The sequence below is a fragment of the Artibeus jamaicensis genome, unplaced genomic scaffold (genome assembly GCF_021234435.1).
Source record: "Artibeus jamaicensis isolate MK-2021 breed Jamaican fruit bat unplaced genomic scaffold, CSHL_Jam_final contig_332, whole genome shotgun sequence".
In the NCBI taxonomy this organism is placed as follows: Eukaryota; Metazoa; Chordata; class Mammalia; order Chiroptera; family Phyllostomidae; genus Artibeus; species Artibeus jamaicensis.
The window spans coordinates 20,105,332-20,128,158 of record NW_026521788.1 but is presented as its reverse complement, the minus strand read 5'-3'; the positions used below and the strand labels follow the sequence as shown (position 1 = coordinate 20,128,158).

Sequence of the window (22,827 nt, the reverse complement as noted above, 5' to 3'; positions counted from 1 at the left end):
GACAGGCTGTTTTTTAATACTGGTTTTATTTTATACCTTACTCTTCATCCCAGTTCTCTTTTGAGAAACAACAGTGTTCAGATTTATAAGCATCATAGTTCCGTGCTTACTTTTTTTTTTTAATCTTCACCTGATGATTGGGTGAAGAAGAGAAGAAGGGAGAGAGGAAAAACATGGATTGATTTCCTTTTATACACGCCCTGACTGGGGACCAAACCCATAATTTAGGTTTGTGCCCTCAGTAGGGATCGATCCTGTAGCCTTTTGGTGCACAGGATGATGTTCCATCCAACTGAGCCACCCAGCCGGGGCTCTGTACTTGCTTAATGGTATCATTTATTATATGTTGATGTAAAAAATTCAAAAGGGTACTTTTTATGCTCCAAATACAGTTTATTAAGCTCTTTTACTGTAGTAGATACTGTGTTAGCTGCTATATGAATTCATTGATAAAGGAATTATTATAGGGAATCTAATTAATAGGTAGAGGTTGGTTTATTTAGTCATAAGTAGCTTCTTTGTAGTGTTGCTATTAAAATTTTAATCTTTTCTTTTCTAGATGGCTATTGACCAGGCCCACAGACAGAATGTCTCCTCTCTTTTTCTCCCAGTTATTGAGTCTGTGAATCCCTGCTTAATTCTAGTGGTACGTAGAGAAAATATTGTAGGAGATGCAATGGAAGTCCTTAGGAAAACAAAGAATATAGACTACAAAAAACCACTCAAGGTAATTTGATTTTTTTCTATTATGTAATTGGGACTTTCATTTAGAAAATATATTTAAAGTTTTCCTGTTTGTTTTTTGTGTATCTTTGAAACTTAATAAAATTATGTACTTTAAAAATTTTTAAATTAATTGCTGAGCACATATTTGTAATTAATAGCATGTTATAAGGTCTCTAGAGTATAGTTTCATTCTTTACATTCATTGTTTATATTATGCTATCTTAGGTTATATTTGTTGGAGAAGATGCTGTTGATGCAGGAGGGGTACGCAAAGAATTTTTCTTGCTCATCATGAGGGAGTTATTGGATCCTAAATATGGCATGTTTAGGTATTATGAAGATTCCAGGCTGATTTGGTTTTCTGATAAGGTAAAAAGCCCAACGATCTAAGTTACTTTTTATGTGTATGCCTATGTATCTATACCTATATGTATCAAATTAACTCAGTAAATAAGAATTATTACTGGATTCCTAACATTTTTTGATTCAGAAATTGGCTGTATTGCAATTTGAAAAATCACAAGTTTTGGGCTCAGAGTCATCAGAACACATTAATACAACACATTTCAAAATAGCAAAATAAAATATGTTAGGGAATGGCCAGCCTGAAAATGGTGTTGACTTTTTCATCTACTGATTTAGATGTGAGGATTGAATAATAATTACCAGATTAACTTTTCATCTGGGAAGAGTTAATTTATCGTTAGGGATTATTGATTTCTCTACCTTTATCATTTAGGGCAGTGGTAACTACTCAACAAACTGTGGTCTATAACCCAAGTTCTTCCAACACATGTTTTTTGTACATAAGGTCATGCCCATTTATTTACTTATCATCCATGGCTGATTTCTAGCTACAACTGCAGAGACAGTTGAATAGTTAAAAAAAAGACACCCTGTGGCCAAAAAAGTAAAATATTTTATCATCTGTCCCTTTACAGAAAATGTTTGCTGACATCTGATTTAGATATAATAAATGAAATGAATGATTCTATTTGTAGAACTTGAGTTGAAAGAAATTTGAATAAAATATTTACTATTAGCCTTAATATTTACCATTAATATTCTTAATGTATTATTTATTCATTTGTGATATCAGCAATTCATTGAAGATTGGTGCTTGGTGCTTAGAAGATTGGTTTGATTTTTGGTTTTGTTCATGGATTTAAACATTTGATGTTTTTCAGTTCTTTGCAGTTATGTCTTTATTGATGCTTATTACATTATTCCATCTTTGTCCAGGGAGAGCTCTTCTAGTCGGTACCTGAGTCCTTTGACACAATCTCGATACTCTTTATAGCTTCCTTGCTACCTAGTGTACTTGGTATGATAAAATGTTTCAGACTTACACATTTACTGCCTAGCAGTACCAACATTATGCTAACTGAAAATAGTTATTAAAAGTTGTTTTGCAGTTTTTTTGGTCTGTTGCATATACCCCCAGGAGAAATACGCAAAGAGCAGTGTTTGGATGTCACTTGAATTTTCTGTACTCTATTGTCATACCACAAAGTGGATACATACTTAGGTTAACTTGTTTAATTTTAGTTTTGATTTTTAGGGATTACCTCTTTAAATTCAATTTATTTTTATAATTACATAAAAATATTTATATAGTTCTAAAGTCAAATCTATAAAACAAAATATCTAAGAAGTCTTCTGTTTCTACACCCTCCACCTTATTTTTCTCCTTCCTTCTATGGGTAATCTTTTTAAAAGATATTATGGCTTAGCCTTTTACAAAATAAATGTAAGTGCATAACAGTATGAATATTATTGTCAGTTTCCTGGTTTTGACCATGTTTATTTAAGGTGTTATCATTGGGGAAACTGAATGAAGGGTACATGAGAAGTCTCTGTATTTGTGCAATTTAAAGTATTGTGAAGAAGAGATTGTGAAAGTTCTCTTACAGTCATTTTTACTTTACAGGGGAATAAGATGCAAAGTCACTAGAGAGTTGGGATGTGAGACGGAAGGGTGTTGAAAGTTCAGAGAGAAAGGAGAAGTGGTAAAATAATCACTCTAGGGAGTGGGTAAATAAGTTGACTGTAAATAAATGTGGGATTAGACTGGGGGCTTTGGAGGACCATTTGTAACTTTCATTCATGAATTTAAAGTGGAACTAGTCAGCGTGATTGTGTTTCTTTCTTTAGTCACGTTTTGCTGCAAAAGTAAAGGTCAGGATGAAGCAGACAGTTGATTTTATTCAGGTTGGGGTTATAGCAATTGAATATAAACAGGAAGGGCAAGGAAGTGATCATCTTGATGGATCATGGAATTTAACCTTTGAAAGGAGGAAAGTGAGGACTTCATTGGGGGTGGTGACAGAGTTAAAAAAATAATGGTGGGGTTGGTGGATTGTAGTTGCTGGTGGAGTTCAGTTGTGTGAGTCAAGTTATTAGAAATGAGTTGTAAAGTAAGAAATGACAGTTAAATAGGGAGCGCTTGAGATTGGAGGGTTACAGTTGAATGTAATATGGAACTATAGGAATGTGATGGAGGACAAGATTGTTGGAAATAAGCAAGTCAAGAAACAGAGAGGCTCGTGTGTTGGGTGCCCTTTTTGACTGGATATTAAAATCAGAAATAATGGCAGGAATAGTGATAGAGAAAGAAATCATAACGTAGTGCCAAAATCTGTGAATGAGGGAACTGTGGAAGGTCTTAAGTGACTGCATGAGGTACAGTAAGTAGCAGGGGATGTGGTCAGTTGGCATGCGTTTCAGAGGAGCTGGGTATTTTAGAAAGGCAAATGGAAGGAAGTCTAGAAGGAGTGAAGAGCCAGAAGACCTGCTTCTAGGCCCAATCATATGAGAGGTTGGAAGAGAAAACAGACACCATGTCAGTGAGAGTGGAACAGGGTCCTTAGCAGACAGTCTTGTTTGTTTAGAAAAAGGGGAAGAAAAATTGAAAGAAGTTTAAGTAAGATATGGACAGTTTTCCAAATGATAGATTGTGAGTGCGAGAGCAAACAGTGAAAGGGTTTGGTGGAGCAAGGACAGTTGGAAGATCATGCCGGATTTTAGGGCCTATCCAGTGCCACATGGAAGTGGGATTAGGGATATTTTTTGAGTTCTGGGGCTTTTTAATAAAGAGGCACATAAGACATGGTAGAATAGTCTTGATGGCCTTTGAGGTAGATGGACAATCTGCTCAAATTGTGGTCTCCTTCCTGGCACTGCTATTTAAAGCAGTTTGTAGTTATATAGCTGTAGCTTAAAGAATTTGAGAGGGTACCCAAGTTGGAGGCCTGTTCTGTTGGGAATACAAATTTTTCAGTGGGCTTTTATTAAGTTCTGCAGAGACAATGTTTTGAGACCAGGGGAGGGCAGTCTTCAACATGCATCTCTATGAGATGAGACGTTTTCAATTACATCTTGACTTGGTCAGTTGGGACCACCACAGAGCGCTTTTGTGTACATTTGACATGTTCCCCATTGTTCTTTAATTATTCTTTACATTTGGTACAGTGAAATGTTCGAAGTTTATCTTGTGGGGTTTTTTAAAAAGATTTTATTTATCTTTAGAGGGGAAAGGAAGGAGATAGGGAGAGAAATATTAATGTATGGTTGCCTCTCATGTGTCCCCTGCAACCCAGGCATGTGCCCCGACTGGGAATCGAACCATGATACTCTGGTTCACAGGCTTGCGCTCAATCCACTGAGCCACACCAGCCCGTTCTATCTTGTGTTTTCTTTACCTCAGCCTTAGCATTAGCTATTCTTCTTAAGAGCTGTGGCTTGTCCCAGTGGAAATAGTATTTAGGAGTCAACTCTGGATGCTAGGTATAATTTTACTGCTGGGGAATTGCTGCTTTCAGTTTCTCCCAACAGACAGAAGTAGGAACCTTGTGTGGATGTGCACACACATGCAAACCTGTCGTGGTTTTCAACCTGCATGGCTGTATCTATATATGTTGAACGTCATGAGGTATACTGTTAGCTCTAATTCTGTGCAAATACCACATAGTTTACTCTAGCTTTTCTCCCTTTCCATTTTATGTGGCAAATTACCAATGGGAAACTTTATAGCTATCATCTTTAAGATATTTACTCAGTTTACCCTGTATGTAGCGAGGGTTGTGGCTATACTGGCCAAAATTACTAATCCCTGACAAGGGGAGAGAGGAAGGCAAAGAGGGCTGTATGTTCTTTCTTTTTAAAAACATTTTATTTATTTATTTTTAGAGAGAGGGAGAAAGAGAGAAAGAAACATCGGTGTGTGGTGGCCTCTCCTGTACCCCTTATGGGGAACCTGGCACACAACCCAGGCATGTGCCTTGACTGGAAATCAGACAGGTGACCCTCTGGTTCACAGGCTCACACTCAAAGCATCATAGGTTGGCTGGTAAGCCACACCAGCCAGGGCTGTATGTTCTTTTTTATTTTAATATTTTTAATAAGGTAAAATGCACATAACATAAAATTCACCATTTTATGAATTTTAAAATACACAATTTGGTGGCATTTGGTATATTTGCAGTGTTGTGCAACCATAACACATGAAGAAATGTACTAGAACGTTTCATCATCTCAAAGGGAAATGGTAAGCATTTCCCCCCCATTTCCTTCTCCCTTCAATCCCCCACTGCCACTACTTTACTATCTATGGATTTGTCTATTTTTGATAGTTGATGCAACTGGAATGAAACAACAGTGTGGCCCTTTTTCCTCTGGCTTCCTTGTTCCTTTCAGTAGCTGAATAATATTCTAGTATCTGGATATACCACATTTTATTTATCCATTTACAACATTAACTGTTGGACATTTGGGTTGTTTACCTGTTTTGGTAAAGTATTGTGAATACTGCTACTGTGACCACTCATGTACTATACAAGTTTTTATTTATACACTGCTTTGCAGTTATTTTGGCTATATACCAAGCAGCGGGATTGCTGGGTTATATGAAAATTCTGTGTTTCAAAGGAACCAGCAATCCTTTCCACATTGTCTATACCATTTTTATATCTCATTCAGCAATGTGTGAGGATTCCAATTTCTCCACATGCCTGGCACTAATGTTTGCTGTTTCCCTTTTATTATTATATATTTTAAAATATATTTGTTTATTTTTTATTAATATAGTGGGTGTGAAGTGATATCTCATTGTGGTTTTGATTTGCATTTTAGTAATGGCTAATGATGTACTTGCGTGGTCATTGTATATCTTCTTCAGCAAAGTATCTTTTTATTTTTTTTTAAGATTTTATTTATTTTTGGGGGGAAGGGAGGGAGAAAGAAAGGTAGAGAAATACCAGTGTGTGGTTGCCTCTTGCACACCCCCTACTGGGGACCAGGCCCGCAACTGAGGCATGTGCCCTGACTGGGGATTGAACTCTTTGGTTTGCAGGCTGACACTTGTGCACTGAGCCACACCACCCAGGGCAGCAAAATGTCTTTTTAATTGGGTAATTTTCTTTTAAGCACTTTTTTATGTATTGTGGATACTAGACCCTTATCAAATACATGACTTACAAAAATTCCCTCCCATTCTGTGGGTTGTATTTTTACTTTCTTGATAATGTCCTTTAATACACTAAGGTTTTAAATTTTAGTAAACAAACAGCTTAGTTGTTTGTTTTTTTCTTTTGTTGCTTGTGCTTTTGGTATCATAATAAACAATTGACAAATTTAAGGTCATGAAGACTTAACACTGGGTTCTCATCTAAGAGTGTTATAGTTTTAGCTATTATACTTAGACCTTTGATCTATTTTGAGTTAATATTTGTGTGTGGTGTGAGATAAGAGTTCAACTTCATTCTTTCCATGTGAGTACCTGATTGTCCTACAATTAAAAAAAACAAAACAAAACGATTCTTTCCCCTACTGAATAGTCCTGGCACATTTGTTGAAAATTAGTTGACCATTATGGATTTTTTTCTGAACTCTTCAGTTTTATTCCAATGATGTATATTGTCTAACGATTTGCCAGCACCTCGCTATCTTGTTCACTGTGCTTTGTAGTATGTTTTCAAATTGGAATGTGTGAGTCTTCTCACTTTGTTCTCTTTCAATATTGTTTTGACTATTAGGGGTCCCTTGCAATTCTGTATGAATTTTAGCTTTTCCATTTTTGCTAAAGAAAGACCATTGAGGTTTTGATAAAGAATATGTCGAATCTCTAGATCAGTTTGGGAAGTATTACCATCCTAACAGTATTGCATTTCAGTACATGAACATGAGATGTCTTTGCATTTATGTAGATCTTCATTTTTTTCAGCAGTATTTTGTAGTTTTCAGTGTATAAATTTTTCACTTCCTTGGTTAAATTAAGTATTTTGTCCTTTTAGATGCTCTTATAATAGGATTATTTGTTACTTTTATTTTTGGTTTGTTTATTGCTAGTGTACAGATAAACAGCTGATTTTCATGTATTGATTATATATCATGTAAGTTCACTGAATTCATTTATTAGCTCTAATAGTCTTTTTGTGGATTCTTTAGGGTTTTCTGTATTTAGGATCATGTCATCTACAAATCCAAGAGATTTCATTTTACTTCTTTCTTTCCAATTTTGATACCTTTATTTCTTTCTATTGCCCGATTGCCCTGAGTAGAACTTTCCATATATTGTGTAATACCAGTGATAATAGTGAGCGTGCTTCTCTGTTGTTCCCTGTCTGAGTGGGATGTTAGCTATGGGTTTTTTCATAAAACCCCCTTTCGTTGGTTAACAAAGTTGCCTTCTATGCCTAGTTTGTTGAATATACTTACCATGAAGGAGTGTTGCATTTTATCATATGCTTTTTTGCATTAATTGAGATGATCAAATAGTTTCCTTCCTTCCATATGTAATATATTACATTGGTTGATTTTCTTACGTTGAATGATCTTGCATTCCTGGAATAAAGCCCACTTGAGTATGATGTATAATCCTTTTCATATGCTGCTGGATTCGGTTTGCTAGTATTCCGTTGATGATAAATATTTTCATCTTTATTTGTAAAGGATACTGGTCTGTAGTTTTCTTCTTTATGTATGTGATGTTTTTCGTTTTCATATCATGGTAGTGCTGACTTTATAGAATAAATTAGAAACAGTCGCCTCCTCTTTCATTTCTTGGAAGAGTTTGAGAAGGGTTGGTGTTAATTCCTATTTAAATGTTTGTGGAATCTGGCCCCAGACTTTACTTTTTTTGGAAGGTTTTTGATGAGTAGTCAGTTTCTTTTCTTGTAATTGGATTTTTTCTTCTTTTTTTAATTATTTTTTGTATTTACTGGTTTTAGAGAGAGGGAAGGGCAGAGAGAGAGAGAAACATTCATTTGTTTGGTTCCATTTATTCATTGCTTCTGGTGTGTTCCCTGACTGGAGATTGAACCCCCAACCTTGGTTTGTCAGGATAATGCTCTAACTAGCTGCGGAGTTACCTGGCCAGGGCTTTGGGTTTTTTTGTCTGGTTTGGTCTTTTCTTCCTCTTCCTCTTCCTCTTCCTCTTCCTCTTCTTCTTCTTCTTCTTCTTCTTCTTCTTCTTCTCTTCTCTTCTCTTCTTTCTCTTTCCTTTTTTCTTTCTAAATTTTTCTGATTCTTCTAGCATCTGTTTGGTAGTTTATGTGTTTCTAGGAATTTGTGTATTTCATCTAGATTATGTTGGCATGTAATTATTCATAGTATTCTCTTACTATTCTTTTTATTTCTGTAGGTTGATAGTAATGTCTCCACTTCCAATTCTGATTTTTGTAAAGTGAGCCATCTTTTATTTTTTCTTGGCCATTCTAGGTAAAAGATTTGTCGATTTTGTTGCTCTTTTAAAAGAATTAGTTTTTGGTTTTAATTGCTTCTGTGTATTGTGTTTATTCTCTATTTCATTTGTCTACACTTTATTTTTGGATTTTATGTATGTTTAGAGAGAGAGGAATAGATGGAGAGAAACATTGATGTGTGAGAGATACACTGATGGGTTGCCTCTCACACACTCCCAACTGGGGGCCTGGCCTGCAACCCAGGCATGTCCCTGACTAAGAATTGAACCTGTGACCTTTTAGTTCACAGGCCGGCACACAATCCACTGAGCCACATCAGCCATTTATCTCCACTTTAATCTTTATTCTAGTTGTCCTCCCATGTCCAAGAAAGATAGGTTCCAGGACCTCTGGGGGTGCCACAATGTGTGGACATTCAAGTTCCTTATATAGATGGTGTAGACCAATTCATATAGCTTAATCCTCTATGTCCACAGATTCTTATTCACAGATCAGAAATACTGTTTCAATCTGTGGTTAGATGGAAAACCCTCAGATACGGAGAGCCAACTACATTTTCTCCCTCTGCTACCTTTGGGTTTAATTTGCTCTTTTTTTTGTGTGGTTCTTTGGATAAATTTTCTTCCAAACACTGCTTTCCCTCCATCCCATAAGCTTGTGTGTGTTGTGATTTCATTTTCATTAGTTTCTAAATATTTTCTGATTTTCCTTGTAATGCCTTTTTGAAATGCCTTTTTGACCCATGTGTTGTTTAAGAGTGTTGTGTAGTTTTCACATCTTTGTGAATTTTCCATATTTCCATCTGTTACTGATTTCTAATTGCATTTCATTGTAGTCTAAGAAGATGTTTTTAGTGATTTAAGTCTTTTTTTTTTAAGAGAGAGAGAGGAAAGGGGGACAGAGATATTAATTTGTTGTTTTACTTATTTATGCCTTCATTGGTTGATTCTTGTATGTGCCTTGACCTTGGATTGAACCCACAAACTTACTGTATCAGGATGGTGCTCTAACTAGCTGAGCTACCCAGCAAGGGCTTAATGATTTTAGTCTTTATAAACTTATTGAGGTTTATTGTTACTTAACATGTGATCTGTCCTGGAAAGTGTTCTCTCTAGTCGTTAGGTCTAATTGATTTATAGTGATAAGTCCTCTATTTCCTTATTGATCTTCTGATTGTATCCATTACTGAAAGTGGTGTATTAAAGTTTTCTATTAATTGAGAACTGTATTTTCTTTAGTAGTATCAGTTTTCTTCATTTTTGCTTTATAAATTTTGACACTATTGTTACATATATTTATATGTTATATCTTCTTGATGAATTGATACTTTTTTCAATTTTTCACTTTTTTTCCCCTGTTGTGATGACAATATTCGACTTAAAGTCCTTTTTCACTCAGTTCTCTGTGGTTATTATTTACATGGAATATTTTTTTTCCAAACTTTTACTTTCAACCTAGTTGTGTCTGTCACAAGGTGAGTCTTATAAAGGACGTATAGTTGAGTCATGGTTTTCTTGTAAAACCATTCTGCCAATCTGTGCCTTTTTCTTTTTAATATTTTATTTATTAACTACTAGAGAGAGAGGAATGGAGGGAGAAAGAGAGAGAGAAACATCAATGTGTGGTTGCCTCTCATGTGTCCGCTACTGGGTGCCTGGTCTGCAACCCAGGCATGTGCCCTGATTGGGAATCAAACCAGCAACCCTTTGGTTTGCAGGCCAGTACTCAGTCCACTGAGCCACATGAGCCAGGGCCCAGTCTCTGCCTTTTGATTGCAGAAATTAATTCATTTACATTTAAAGTCATTAGTGATAACGAATCACTTCTGCCATTTGCTATTTGTTTTCTATGTCATATTTCTTTGTTCTTCAGTACCTCCATTACTGCCACTTTTTTTGTTTGATATTTTTTCCGGTGTATTGTTTTGATTTCTTTATTTTCTTTTCTATATGTATTTGTTATTTTTCTCAGTGGTTGCTCTGAGGGTATCAACATCTTAAATTTAAAAGTCTAGTTTGAATTAATATAAACTTTACTTCAATACAAAAACAATCAGAGTATACAAAAACTCTGATCCTAGAACAGTTCTCTCTTGTGTGCCCATTAATATAGATTTATATTATCATTAGTTTATGTTTGTCTTTTAAACCATAGAGTTACAATAAAAAATGCAATAATACTACACTAACTTTTATATTTACTTTCGTAGCTATGTTTACCAGAGTTCTTTAATTTTTTTGTATGTCTTTGGGATACTATGTGGCATCCTTTCCTTTTAGCTTACAAATTTTAGCATTTCTTGTAGGGAAGGTCTCATAGCAACAGACTTCCTTATTTTTTAATTTATGTAAGATCTTCCTGGATATAGAATTCTTACTTGCCAGTTTTTTTTCTTTCAGCACTTTAAATATGTAATTCCACTGCATTTTCATATGCCTGGATTCTGATTAGAAATTAGCTGTTACTCTCATTGAGAAGCCTCACTATGTGACGAGTTGCTTCTTTTTTGCTGCTTTCCATCCTCTCCTCGTAATTGGCTTTCAACACTTTGATTATAAGTTGCCTGGGTATGGATCTCAAGTTTCTCATGTTTGGAGTTTGTTGTGCTTCTTGGATATTAGATTTATGTCTTTCATCAAATTTGGGGATTTTTTCAACCATTTCTTCAAATATTTTTTCCCCTCTTTCTCTCCTCTCTTTCTGGGACTCTACTATATGTGTGATGGTACAGTTGATAGTATTCCACGGGTTTCTTAGGCTCTGTTCATATTTCTTCATTTCTTATGCTATTATTTTTCTAAGTGGATAATCTGAATTGACCTATCTTAAGGTTTGTTGATTTCTTATTATGCCTGCTCAAATGTCCTTTTGTTGTACCCCTCTAGTGAATTTTTAATTTCAGATATTTCACTTGTCAGCTCCAGAATTTCTATTTGGTTTCTTTTTATAATTTCTACCTCTATTGATATTCTGTATTTGATGAGACATTGTTATCCTGCTTTTCTTTTGTTTCTGAGTTTTTTAAAATTTTATGGTTCTTTAGTCCTCTGAGCATATTTAAGATAGTTGATTTGAAGTCTTCATTTCCTAAGTCCAATATCTGGGCTTTTTCAAGGGCAGTTTATATGACTTGAGAATGAACTGTGTTTTGTTATTTTCTTTGTGTGCTTAAGAAATTTTTGTTGAATGCTGGACACTTATTTGTTTAACACAGTTTCTTGTTTGTTTTCCATAGCACCTTTTATTCCTTCAAGTTTCTTTTGTCTTTTTGATTGTGATCCTTGGCTTTTTATTCACCATTAAAGAGTATGACCCTGGAAAGCTACCTAGATATTTTATGTTTATAGTTACCTGCTTAATGATTTACAGGTGTTATTCAGAGTGAGTAATTGGGGGAACCCTCAAATGTCAGCATATAAAGTTTTTTACCCTGTGAATGTTCAAGAAAAGTTGTAGCCTTGGCTGTCAGTGTTTAGTAGTGTTTGAAATAACTGGAAAGAAAAGCCAGGGTTCTTATTGGTCACTGTACAGACCTTTATTTGATCCCTTTCATCAGCTGTCTCAGATTCAGACTTTTGTTCCTTTTCTCCAGAAGTAGCAAAGGACTTTTTTACCAAACTCCTGCTTTCAGTCCCACTCTAATAATACCTTTGACTTTCAGAGTTTTATGTTTCACCAACTAAGCTTTCTGGGCTACCTCTGACTTTATAAATATTGATTGGTACTTCCAATTCCTGAGCCTGTGGTACGAATTAGCTTGTTTTTCATTGGCTTTCTTCTTACAAGCTACTATTGCAGTTTTTCTGCTTTACCAAATCACTTACCAGCTGTTTATCTATTTCTTTATATTTTGAAATATTAACATCTCTTTGGTGCTATTAAAACCCTTCCCTAGCCCAGGCCAGGTGGCTCAGTTGATTGGAGTATCATCCCATATACCAAAAAAGCAGGTTTGATCCCAGTTCTAGGCCTGTTTGGGAAGCATCTGATCAGTGTTTCTCTCTCATATTGATCTCTCTCTCTCCCTGCGCCTCCCAGCAGTGAACAAAGGATTTAGAAACAAAAAACTCTCCTCTATTTCTTTCTTGAGGGTTTATGCCATTTTTTCTTCCTTTATTCTCATTTAAAGGGATTTTAAAGGAAAAGATAGTAACACATTAGGGCGCCTTCCCTATTTAAGAAGGACTTTATACACTTAAGTGCACTGTTAGAGATCACAAAGGAAAAAGATTAATTTGACACTAAAAATAGGAAATTTATGCATAACAAACATAAAAGGCTAATATAGGATATATGTAACAAGTATGACATGAGGTAATGCCCCTAATAATGAATAATTAAAGTATAAATATATAAGAAAACACTAAAACCTGAAAAGATAAATGGGCCAAGTACATGAAGAGGCTGTTCACAAACACACAAAAATTCCTAATTTTCAGTATCACTAACAGTGAAAAATATATACTAAAACAAGTCATTTTTAACTCAAAAATGTGTTTGTGTGTTTCTAGTGTATATATGTAGATGAAAATATAGAAAGATAGGCATTTTCCTGGGCTAAAAATAGCAGTATAAATTGGAACAAGTGTGAAGGAAAACAGTTGAGAAGTATTCTAAACCTTTTTACTTTGTAATTCTTGTTTACAATGAGAAGTTCTCCTAATGAAATATTCTGAACTATAGACCAAAAGATATGTAAAAACGATGACTGTCTTATTTTAAGTATTACTAACTACTTAGAATAAGAAACATTTATTAAGGCTTTTCTGTGTGCTTTTGGAACTGTGCTAAAAGCATTTTATGTACATCGTCCCATTTAATCCTCACAACCACCATGTGATATGAATAATACTTTTGTATTTGAAAACAGAGGCTAGATGGTGAGTGAACCATATCTGGAGTCCCAGATCTACCTAAGAACCTTTTTCCTCTTAACCGGCAGGCCCATAGACTTTTCTGTGACTGTGTATTCTCTAAAGATGCGGGGAGAGGTGGAATGAGTATTGTTAAATGTCCAGTTGCAGTAAAATAGCTACTTAGGAAACCATGATACTTTTGTATGATGTAATATGCAACCATTAAAAATCATGTTCTAGAAGAATATTTAATGATGTAAGAATATACTTGTAAGTAGAAAAATGAGAAAACCTTAAATATTTGTTAATATTATTTTTCTGAACTTATAGTAGATAAAAATACATAAAATGTTGTTAAATGTTTCTGAGTTGTTTCATGCTTTTATATTTTCCATATTTTGAATGTTTATTAAATCAGAAAAAGTTTTAGTCAACATTTATTAATTTAATGTTTTAATGATACGGAAATGTTTATATTTCTGGGGGGAAAGCCAGTTATATGTATAGTAATTCAGCTAGATTTTAATTTTGTCTAGAGACACATCAGATGAAAATGTACAAAAATACTAACAGGGATGTATCCCAGGGAGATAGGAATGAAAATGTACTTTTTTCTTGTTACTCATTACTTTCTTCTGTATCTTCCAGATTTTCTAGTACATGTATTTGTTTTCGTAATAATCAAAAAAATATTTACTCTGAACTTGGAGAACAAATCTTTACTTTTTTTTCCTTATATTTTTAGACATTTGAAGACAGTGATTTGTTCCATTTGATTGGTGTTGTCTGTGGATTAGCAATTTATAATTTTACTATTGTGGACCTCCATTTTCCTTTGGCTTTATATAAGAAACTGCTAAAAAAGAAGCCATCCCTGGATGATTTGAAAGAGCTAATGCCTGATGTTGGGAGGTCAGTTGTAAAAAGTTTCAAGGGTGGGCTCTAGGAAATAAGGAATATGTATAGAAAGCTTTTCTTTTAGGAATAACTATATTTTGTTCTTTTTTTAATTTCCAAAATAAAAGCTGTTCTAATAAAGGAAAGCCCCATGTGTTACCCAATCCAAAATTTTCTGCTGACAAACTTAAGAGGTATAAAACCATTTGCTAAATTTTTACTGGCTTAACAATACTTTGTGAATTTCAGATATTAAATTTAAGAAGGTGTTCCCTGATTGTGGTTAAGTGATTTACTTGGACTTTGATCACCTTTGTGCCTAGCTGGAATATGTAAAATTTCTTTTTATTTATTACATAAAATTGAATAAAAATTATATATAAATAAGGACAAATGATAAAAATGGGTGGATACATGGCCTTTGTATACTGAGGAAGAGATAAAAATCTTCGAATGATTATTTTACCTTCAACATCATTTTTAAGTTTGCTATTGTACATCTACCATACTGAAACAAATATAAAAGTACAAATTAATAAAAGAATTTTACCAAAAATTAATGAGAATTATGTACTTATAAGCAAAATAGTCCAAACACCCAATAAGATTTTACCTAAAAGGAACATTTTTTTGTTTTGCAGAAGCATGCAACAGTTACTGGATTATCCAGAAGATAATGTTGAGGAAACATTTTGTCTTAATTTTACGGTAAGATGGAAAGCCATAGGGTAGCCTGATTATTCATTATCCCTTTTATTTAACAGTTGTGCCTTATGGCATTTCTTTATTCTGATGGATGGAGTTCTTAACCCTTTAGCTAACATTTATTGAGCATTAACTATATGCTAGTCCTGGAACATGCATTTTTTCATTTAATCCTCATAACAATCCTATGAGATTGTTACTATCCTTATTTTAGAGATGAAGAAAACTGAAAACAATCATTACTTGTCAGAGAGAGTATTTATACCCAGCTCTGTGACTTCAAAGCCTGTGTGCCTTATCATTATGCTAAAGATCCTTACAAATATAGGGGTCATCCTTATTCAAGTGTTCGTTTTTGATCCTGCAATTACAAAAATATTTAGAGAAGCAGAGATTATTGTAATATGAGAATATTCACTAATGAATTTACTATTTAAAAAATGAATTTCCACTCAGACATCCCTTTTTGCTTGACACAAACATTTTTCTTTGCCCATTTTGTCTTTCTTACTGTTGGCTGACATACATAATACAAATGCACATACACTGAAATACTATTTGGAAAATGAAATTGCAAATCTTGTAAAAGATGCAGAATTGTGTTAATTTAGTGGAAGGAATGTTGAATAACTAATCCAGTCACTTGCAGAGCTGTTAACAAATCAGGATCTGGCAAAAGTAGACTAGTTGACAATTAAGGAAGAAAAAATTAAGGATTAATGATAAGGCACTTCAGAAGAGAATGATTTGAATATTATAAATTTGACTCTTGGGGAAAGGTAAAATCTTTGGAGCCTTTTTAAAAACCTTATTTGCATATTTGTTTGTTTTCCTCCTAAATGGTCCTCTTTATAATCTTATGGTCAAAGCTGATAAAAAATGCCATATTCTGCTCACAGAATTTGCCAAAAAATTATGTACCCCCTCAGAAAAAAAGTTCTTTGATCTTTTTAAGAATTGGCACAAGGTGCAATTTTAAGAAAATTGGTTAGGTTTAAGGTAAAATAAATTTATCTCAGTAATTGTTTATGTGAAGGAAAAAATCTTCCCTGGACTTTTTCTTTATGTAACTATGAAGTTTTGATTCCCTTGTTCAGTTAATTCACTTATAAACATGTAAGTTGTCTTTGAATTTTTCTTAATCATCTCAATTGACTTAAACATTGATTTCCAAGCAATTTAATTTCTAATTTATCAGTCCCCAAGTTTGTGAATGCTTAGTATATCCCAAAACTATCGTAATTAAAACATTCCCACTTCGATTTCTTTGGAGAGATTTTTAGTGGCTCTCTTTATTGCTTGCTGAATAATAGCTTTAGAGTGGGCTTCAAAGCCATTTGTAATCCGCCTTTCTAACTTTCATTGTATTCTTCCATTCATACCAAGTTTTGTCGTTGCAATTTTCTTTCACATACCCCACCTTCCTGTTTTTTAGTGCCGTACATTTTCCGGAACTTCATATCTACTTTCAGATCTTTCCTTTTGTTCAGTCAGAAATTCCACCCTTCCCAATTTTTCACAGCTCTGCTCATTCTTCTAGATGCTTTTCAAATGCTATATCTTCCTCAAGATCTTTCATGCTTCTCCAGTCAGAAATAGGTTTTCTTTTCTATGTGGACTGATAGCATCACGTCTCTATTATAGCATTTATTTTATTATAATGAGTTGTTTACACATCTCATTTCTTGTCCTTTACTAGACAGTAAACTCCAGAGCAGGGATTGATTTATCTTTTATCATCTCGCTCCCACTGTAGTATTTTTTATTTTTTATTTATTTTTATTTTATTTATTATTTTTTATTGATTATGCCATTACAGTTGTTCTATTCCCCCCTTCATTCCCCTCCACCCTGTACACCCCTCCCCCACCATTCCCCCCTTTAGTTTATGACCATGTGTCTCAGATCCTTTAGATTCTATATTTCCCATACTATTCTTGCCTTCCCCCTGTCTATTTTCTACCTAACATCTATGCTACTTATTTTCTGTACCTTCTCCCCCCTTCTCCTCCTCCCACTCCCCTGTTGCTAACCCTCCATGTGATCTTCATTTCTATGGTTTGCTCCTGATTTAGCTGTCCTCTTAGTTTGCTTTTGTTTTAGGTGTGGTTGTTAATAACTGTGAGTTTGCTGTCCTTTCACTGTTCATGTTTTTTTAACTTCTTTTTCTTAGATAAGTCCGTTTAACATTTCATAGAATAAGGGCTTGGTGATGATGAACTCCTTGAATTTGATCTTATCTGAGAAGCACTTTATCTGTCCTTCCATTCTAAATGAAAGTTTTGCTGGATAGAGCAATCTTGGTTGTAGGTCTTTGGATTTCATGACTTGGAATACCTCTTTCCAGCCCTTTCTTGGAAAACTTATTTGAACAAATAATAAAGGAGAATTTCCCCAGTCTGGCAAAGGAAATAGACTTCCAGGAAATCCAGGAAGCTCAGAGAGTCCCAAAGAAGTTGGACCCAAGAAGGAACACACCAAGGCATATCATAATTACATTAGCCAAGATTAAAATGAAGGAGAGAATCCTAGAAGCAGCAAGAAATAAGGGGACAGTCACCTACAAAAGGAGTTCCCATCAGACTGCCAGCGGATTTCTCAAAAGAGACCTTACAGGCAAGAAGGGGCTGGAAAGAGGTATTCCAAGTCACTGTAGTATTTTTTAAATAGCAAGTATTAAAAAGTGTTTTAATAGAAGAAGATAATATTTCAAAAAAGAGGAAGTAGAGAAGAGATGCAAAGGTGGAATGGTAATATTTATAGGAAAGTTAGCGGATTATAGGAACGTTAGTAAGGAAGATAAAAATTTTAAAATAACCAACTATCTTTATAAAACAAATTAATGGCATAACTGGAAAAATCACCTGTGACCAAGAAGGCAACAGGACAGATAGGAGGATTGCAGGACCAGCAGCTTTCCAGTGGGGAGAATGTACAGCTGTTCTGAACTGAATGCATTCTGACACTTGAATTCTATTACTTTTCCAAGGAAAACAGACTTTCTAATATTTCACTCCTATGATGACCAGTCTAAAGTTTTATGCACAATACTCAGTTTTCTATTCTTTACTAACCAAACACTTGGTAATTTGTAACTAGTTAGTCTTGGTAGGATTTCAAACTACTAGAGACGATGAAAATTTATAGATATGACTTTATACAGAATTCAATAAGCTAACAGCACAAGTTCACCTCATTTATTAGTTCCTATATTTAATGAGGGAAAGGTAGACTATAATAATAGGTTATTAAAAGAGTCTAATTTTGGGTCTGACATTGACTTTTTTTAAAAATTTAAATAGATCACAGTTGAAAACTTTGGTGCAACAGAAGTGAAAGAGCTGGTTCTAAATGGTGCAGACACAGCTGTTAACAAACAAAATCGGTAAGTGAATTGTAGCAGCATCAGTGGTAGTAATAAGATTCAGTAGGCTTTTTTTTCCTGTATTTAAAAACGTGTCACAACCTTAAGTTTTGACTCAGGTAAAACTTAACTTTTTTAAGGATTAGTGAGGAAATAATTTGCCTTTTGCTTCTGAAATCCCTTCAAGATATTAATAAAGGGTTAAAAAGATCATAAACAACAGGAACAAAGAGAACAAAGAGGAGAAAACAGTAAATGCATTTTTGGAAGCTAGAAGACAGTGGTAACTAACTTTAGCCAACTAGAGGCAGGTGTAACTAAGATGGACTGGGAGGAACCAAGAAGGCATCCAGGTGATATTGTAAAATAAAGACTTTGGAATTGAGAGTAAAAAACATGTTAGAAAATGCATGGGCTTTAGGGGAATGCTGGAAACAAGTAGATTAGCTATTATGAACAGCAGTTAGAAACCCATTTCCTTTATCACATCAGTAGCTTGGAAACTTCCCCTTTCTGGCCTGAGCCGAAGATTGGAAATTTACCTTCTGGAGAGATGAAAGTAAAGGTACTGTGGGTTTGAGGGCTGTTAGATGCAGCCAGGGACAAGTGGCTGAACTGAAAACAGGGAGTTGGGGAGTCTCCAGTCCTTTACTATATTCCTATGTAGAAGAATCCTACAATATATAGTAGGATTCTGCCTAACTTTTAAATGTGAATGGATAGCCTAAGGTCACAAGGCATTTTAAGGAAAGACGAAAACAGTTGAAAAGAATTTCAAGTAAACAGAAACAGTATAGGATGAAGAAACTGAAATCAGTATCCTCAAAATGATAAGGATAGCATCCATATGGATACTATTAAAAATTAAAAGAAATGGAATGAATGCAATTTATCAAAGAAATGGTACTGAAAAATTTCCTAGACCTGAAGTGCCTTTTAAGATTGAAAATACGGAAGTGAAAAAAGACACATACCAGGCAAAGCACATGAAATTTCAAAATTCTGGAATAAAGGGTCCCAAAAAGCCTTCTGAGCTGGGGGTGGGGGGCGGTGGGATAAAGCAGACCATATACAAAGAATTAAGAGTCAGAATAACGGACTAATGGATGACTCTAGAGCTAGAAGATCAAAATTCTAGGAGAAAAAGATTTTTATCTTAGAATTTTATATTGAAACTATCAAGTGTGTGAATGTATAAAAACATTTTCATACATGCAGAATCTCAGAGAATTTCCTTCCAATGCATTTTTCTCAGGAAGTTACTGGAGGATGTGTTCTACCAAAACAAGCAATTAAGCCAAGAAAAAGGAAGACATAGGATCCCCCAAAATAGGATCCAATATAGGAGAGAGGCAAAGAGGATTCCTTCTGCAGGAACAGCAGTATGTAGAAGGAGTACCAACTGGGTTAGAACAAGAGGGCGGAGGGCTTCAGGATGTTTTGTCTCCCGGAGAAAAATGCAGTTGATGCTACCTAATATATTTGAAACAGTCCAGAGAAGGTTGACAATTCTGTTGAAGTTGGGGATGAAGTAGCAAACTAAGGGAAACAAAAGTTGTTTTTAAGAAAAGAAAGGTAACCACTGAATGCTCTATAGCTTAATTCTGAATAATACTTATAATAAAAATGTTAACAATGAATATTGAACCAAAAATTGTTACAATGGGAACCTTCTTGGAGGCAAAGTGGGAGTAGGGCAATTAAATAAAGGTAAATCCTGCCCTGGCTGGTGTGGCTCAGTGGATTGAGTGCTGGCCTACAAATCAAAGGGTTGCTGGATCAATTCCCAGTCCAGGCACATGCCTGGGTTGTGGGCCAGGACCCCTGGTGTGGGGTGCCGAGAGGCAATCAAACATTGATGTTTCTCTCCTTGTTTCTTCCTCTCTTCCCCTTTGTCTAAAAACAATTTTTAAAAATATTTTTAAGAAAAGGTAAATCCTCACTTTTCACAATATTCAGTTCTTAGATATTATTTAAATTTGAAAAGTCAAAGAATAATAATAGAACTGTGCTGTTGAAGGTTGAAGATAAATGTCAGGAGGAATAGTGGAAAGAGTTAACAAATGAATAGTTGCCTTTGAATAACAGGCATTTCTGATGGAAAGGTGTAGGACCAGAGACCTGCTTTGTTCTCTTCAATTTGGTTATAGTTCTTAGACAAACTAGCTTAATGGCTATTGCCAGGAATTTCATCCCAGTGATTATAATCCTGATTCTGCTCTCTGATTTAGCTGTTGATGTCTCCTGGCCCTAGTCTCCTTTTCTGTAAAATGGGGTGGTAAGTGGTACCCACTGAAGAGAGTAATTTTGAGGATTAAATGAGGCAGTAATTTTAAGATGCTTAGAATAGTACCTAGCACATGTATGTGCTCAGTAAATGTTGGCTGTTAGAATTATTACTGTTGGACATTTTTAACTGTGCATATATATCTTACTTTGATAAAAATGAAGCTGTTTCTAAAATAATGTGAAAAAATTAGGTTTTCTAGCTATTTTTTTAATGCTGGCTTTGAAAATCTTGCTATGATTATAAAAGATTGTTTTTTTGCTTTTTAAAAATCTCTAGTGTTGGGCCAATTCTCGAAGTTTCTAAAAATATTATTTCACATAGATTATATCCTTTAGAAATAATTGAAAGAACCTTGATCCTATACTGCTAGTCCTAATTAAATAGTGCAAGTGTTGGAGACAAAAACGTTAGCACTTAAAGCAATGTAGCCTTTTTTGCTGAAGGACTTTGAAGAGATGTAACTAGTATAGATAAATTTGACTTTTTAATTAGGTGAATTATAAAATTATGCATTACAAAATTGTTCTCATCAGAACCTAATATATATTTTGCAGTGGTGTCCTTTAACCTTTTTTTCTCTTTGAAATTTAAATTTAGTTTGGAGTTATAATTTCCTAAGACAGTTATCTGTAGATGATTAAAGTTACCAGTATTTCTATTTGTAGAATCATTCTTTTTAATTTGGAAGATAAGACTATAAAATATAAAATATTGAAATCCTCTAGGACCCATTCTCACTACTTATTTGACCAGATAGCTGCATAAAGTGTTTGTGGCTAACAGAACAAAAGAGTTTAAAATTGTAATTCTAATTACTGGGTTAAGGGGCTTTCTTTTTTTTCTTTGCTGTTTCCTTCTGTCTCACAAAAGGCAAAAAACCCATCAGAACTGTGTGTGTACACACATGTATATATATACATGCACATTTGAAAAGAAGCTGCGCTTGTAATTTCTAATGATTATCTTAAAGGAATGCGTAAGTTTGCCCCTTGGTGTTGAGTTTTTAAAATAAGTTTTTTCCCAGAGTTCTTAAAACCCAAGGGAAACCGAGAATATAGGATGTCAAATAGCCTGACTCCTAAAGCTGTCCTGACACCTTTAACAGATGGCTCCTTTTAGGGGTGCATGTGAAGTGATGCGTATAAATTGTACATAATTAGTGACTATTTAAAAATTATTTTGATAGCCATTTGCATTATCTTTCTATTAGGAAATAACATGTTTCACTTAAGAATAGCCTAAGAATACCTGTGAATAATTGATAAGTCTACATGTCTCATAGATAGACCAGATTTTTGAATAGAAAGAATTATAAACTTCACTGTAAAGACTTTGTCCCCTTTAAACCCTGTTCATACTTAATCAGTTTTGTGGATAAGTATCAAAAAGGACAGGATCACTCATAGTTTTAATAAGACTACAATATGTATTCTTTAAAAATGATTTTTAAATTCTTTGCATATGTGATTTTTCATTTCCAGGCAGGAGTTTGTTGATGCTTATGTGGATTATATATTCAATAAATCTGTGGCTTCCTTATTTGATGCTTTTCATACGGGCTTTCATAAAGTCTGTGGAGGAAAAGTCCTTCAGCTCTTCCAGCCTAATGAACTACAAGCAATGGTTATTGGAAACACAAATTATGATTGGAAGGAACTGGAAAAGGTAGGGGGAAACACATCTGTGATATTGTTTCAGTGGAAAGGCAAAAGGAAAATGTGTGTTGATAGAATTCTTGTCTTCTCGTTTGTTGTTTTCCATTTTACACTATTACTGTCACTATTATAGGAAAACACCTTTTACTCTACAATGGGTGCATCTTAATTATGTATGAATTAGATAGCATTTTCATATTTGTGGTATTGATGGTGTTTCTATAGAAAAATATCATCTATGACAGGGGCTGGATAGAGAGCCCTAGCTAAAACTGAATGGCTAAAACCTTTAGATAGCTAATATGAAAAAAATAAAATACTAAGACAACAAAGATACACAGAACACTGGGAACTCTCATGTATTGCCAGTGGGAATAAAAATGCTATAGCCACTTTGGGAATAGTTTGGAGTTTTCTTAAAAGTTAAACGTATACTTACTACATGGCCTACGAGTTCCAGTCCTTGGTGTATTAATTTATGTTTACTCAAAAACCTATAAATAGTCCTGGCCGGTGTGGCTAAGTGGATTGAGCAGCATCCTTTGAACCAAAGGGTCACTGGTTTGATTCCCAGTCAGGGCACATTGCCTGGGTTGTAAGCTGCGTCCCCAGTGGGGAGGACATGAGATGCAAC

General features: G+C 34.6%; 1 protein-coding gene across 7 annotated transcripts in view; it reads left to right on the top strand.

Moving 5' to 3' along the window:
- The window catches only part of HERC4 (HECT and RLD domain containing E3 ubiquitin protein ligase 4), a 128,515-nt gene that overhangs the window by 96,190 nt on the left and 9,498 nt on the right, over positions 1-22,827 (top strand). For 6 of the 7 annotated variants that reach the window (XM_037144384.2, XM_037144383.2, XM_037144381.2 and 3 more), the window contains 6 exons: positions 560-727; positions 952-1,095; positions 14,028-14,194; positions 14,821-14,887; positions 18,187-18,269; positions 22,020-22,203. In XM_037144384.2, coding sequence (XP_037000279.1) covers positions 560-727; positions 952-1,095; positions 14,028-14,194; positions 14,821-14,887; positions 18,187-18,269; positions 22,020-22,203 — 813 coding nt within the window. Of the gene's footprint in view, positions 1-559; positions 728-951; positions 1,096-14,027; positions 14,195-14,820; positions 14,888-18,186; positions 18,270-19,503; positions 19,631-22,019; positions 22,204-22,827 lie in introns of those variants that run through there. The other variant, XM_037144387.2, reaches the window with a different exon arrangement.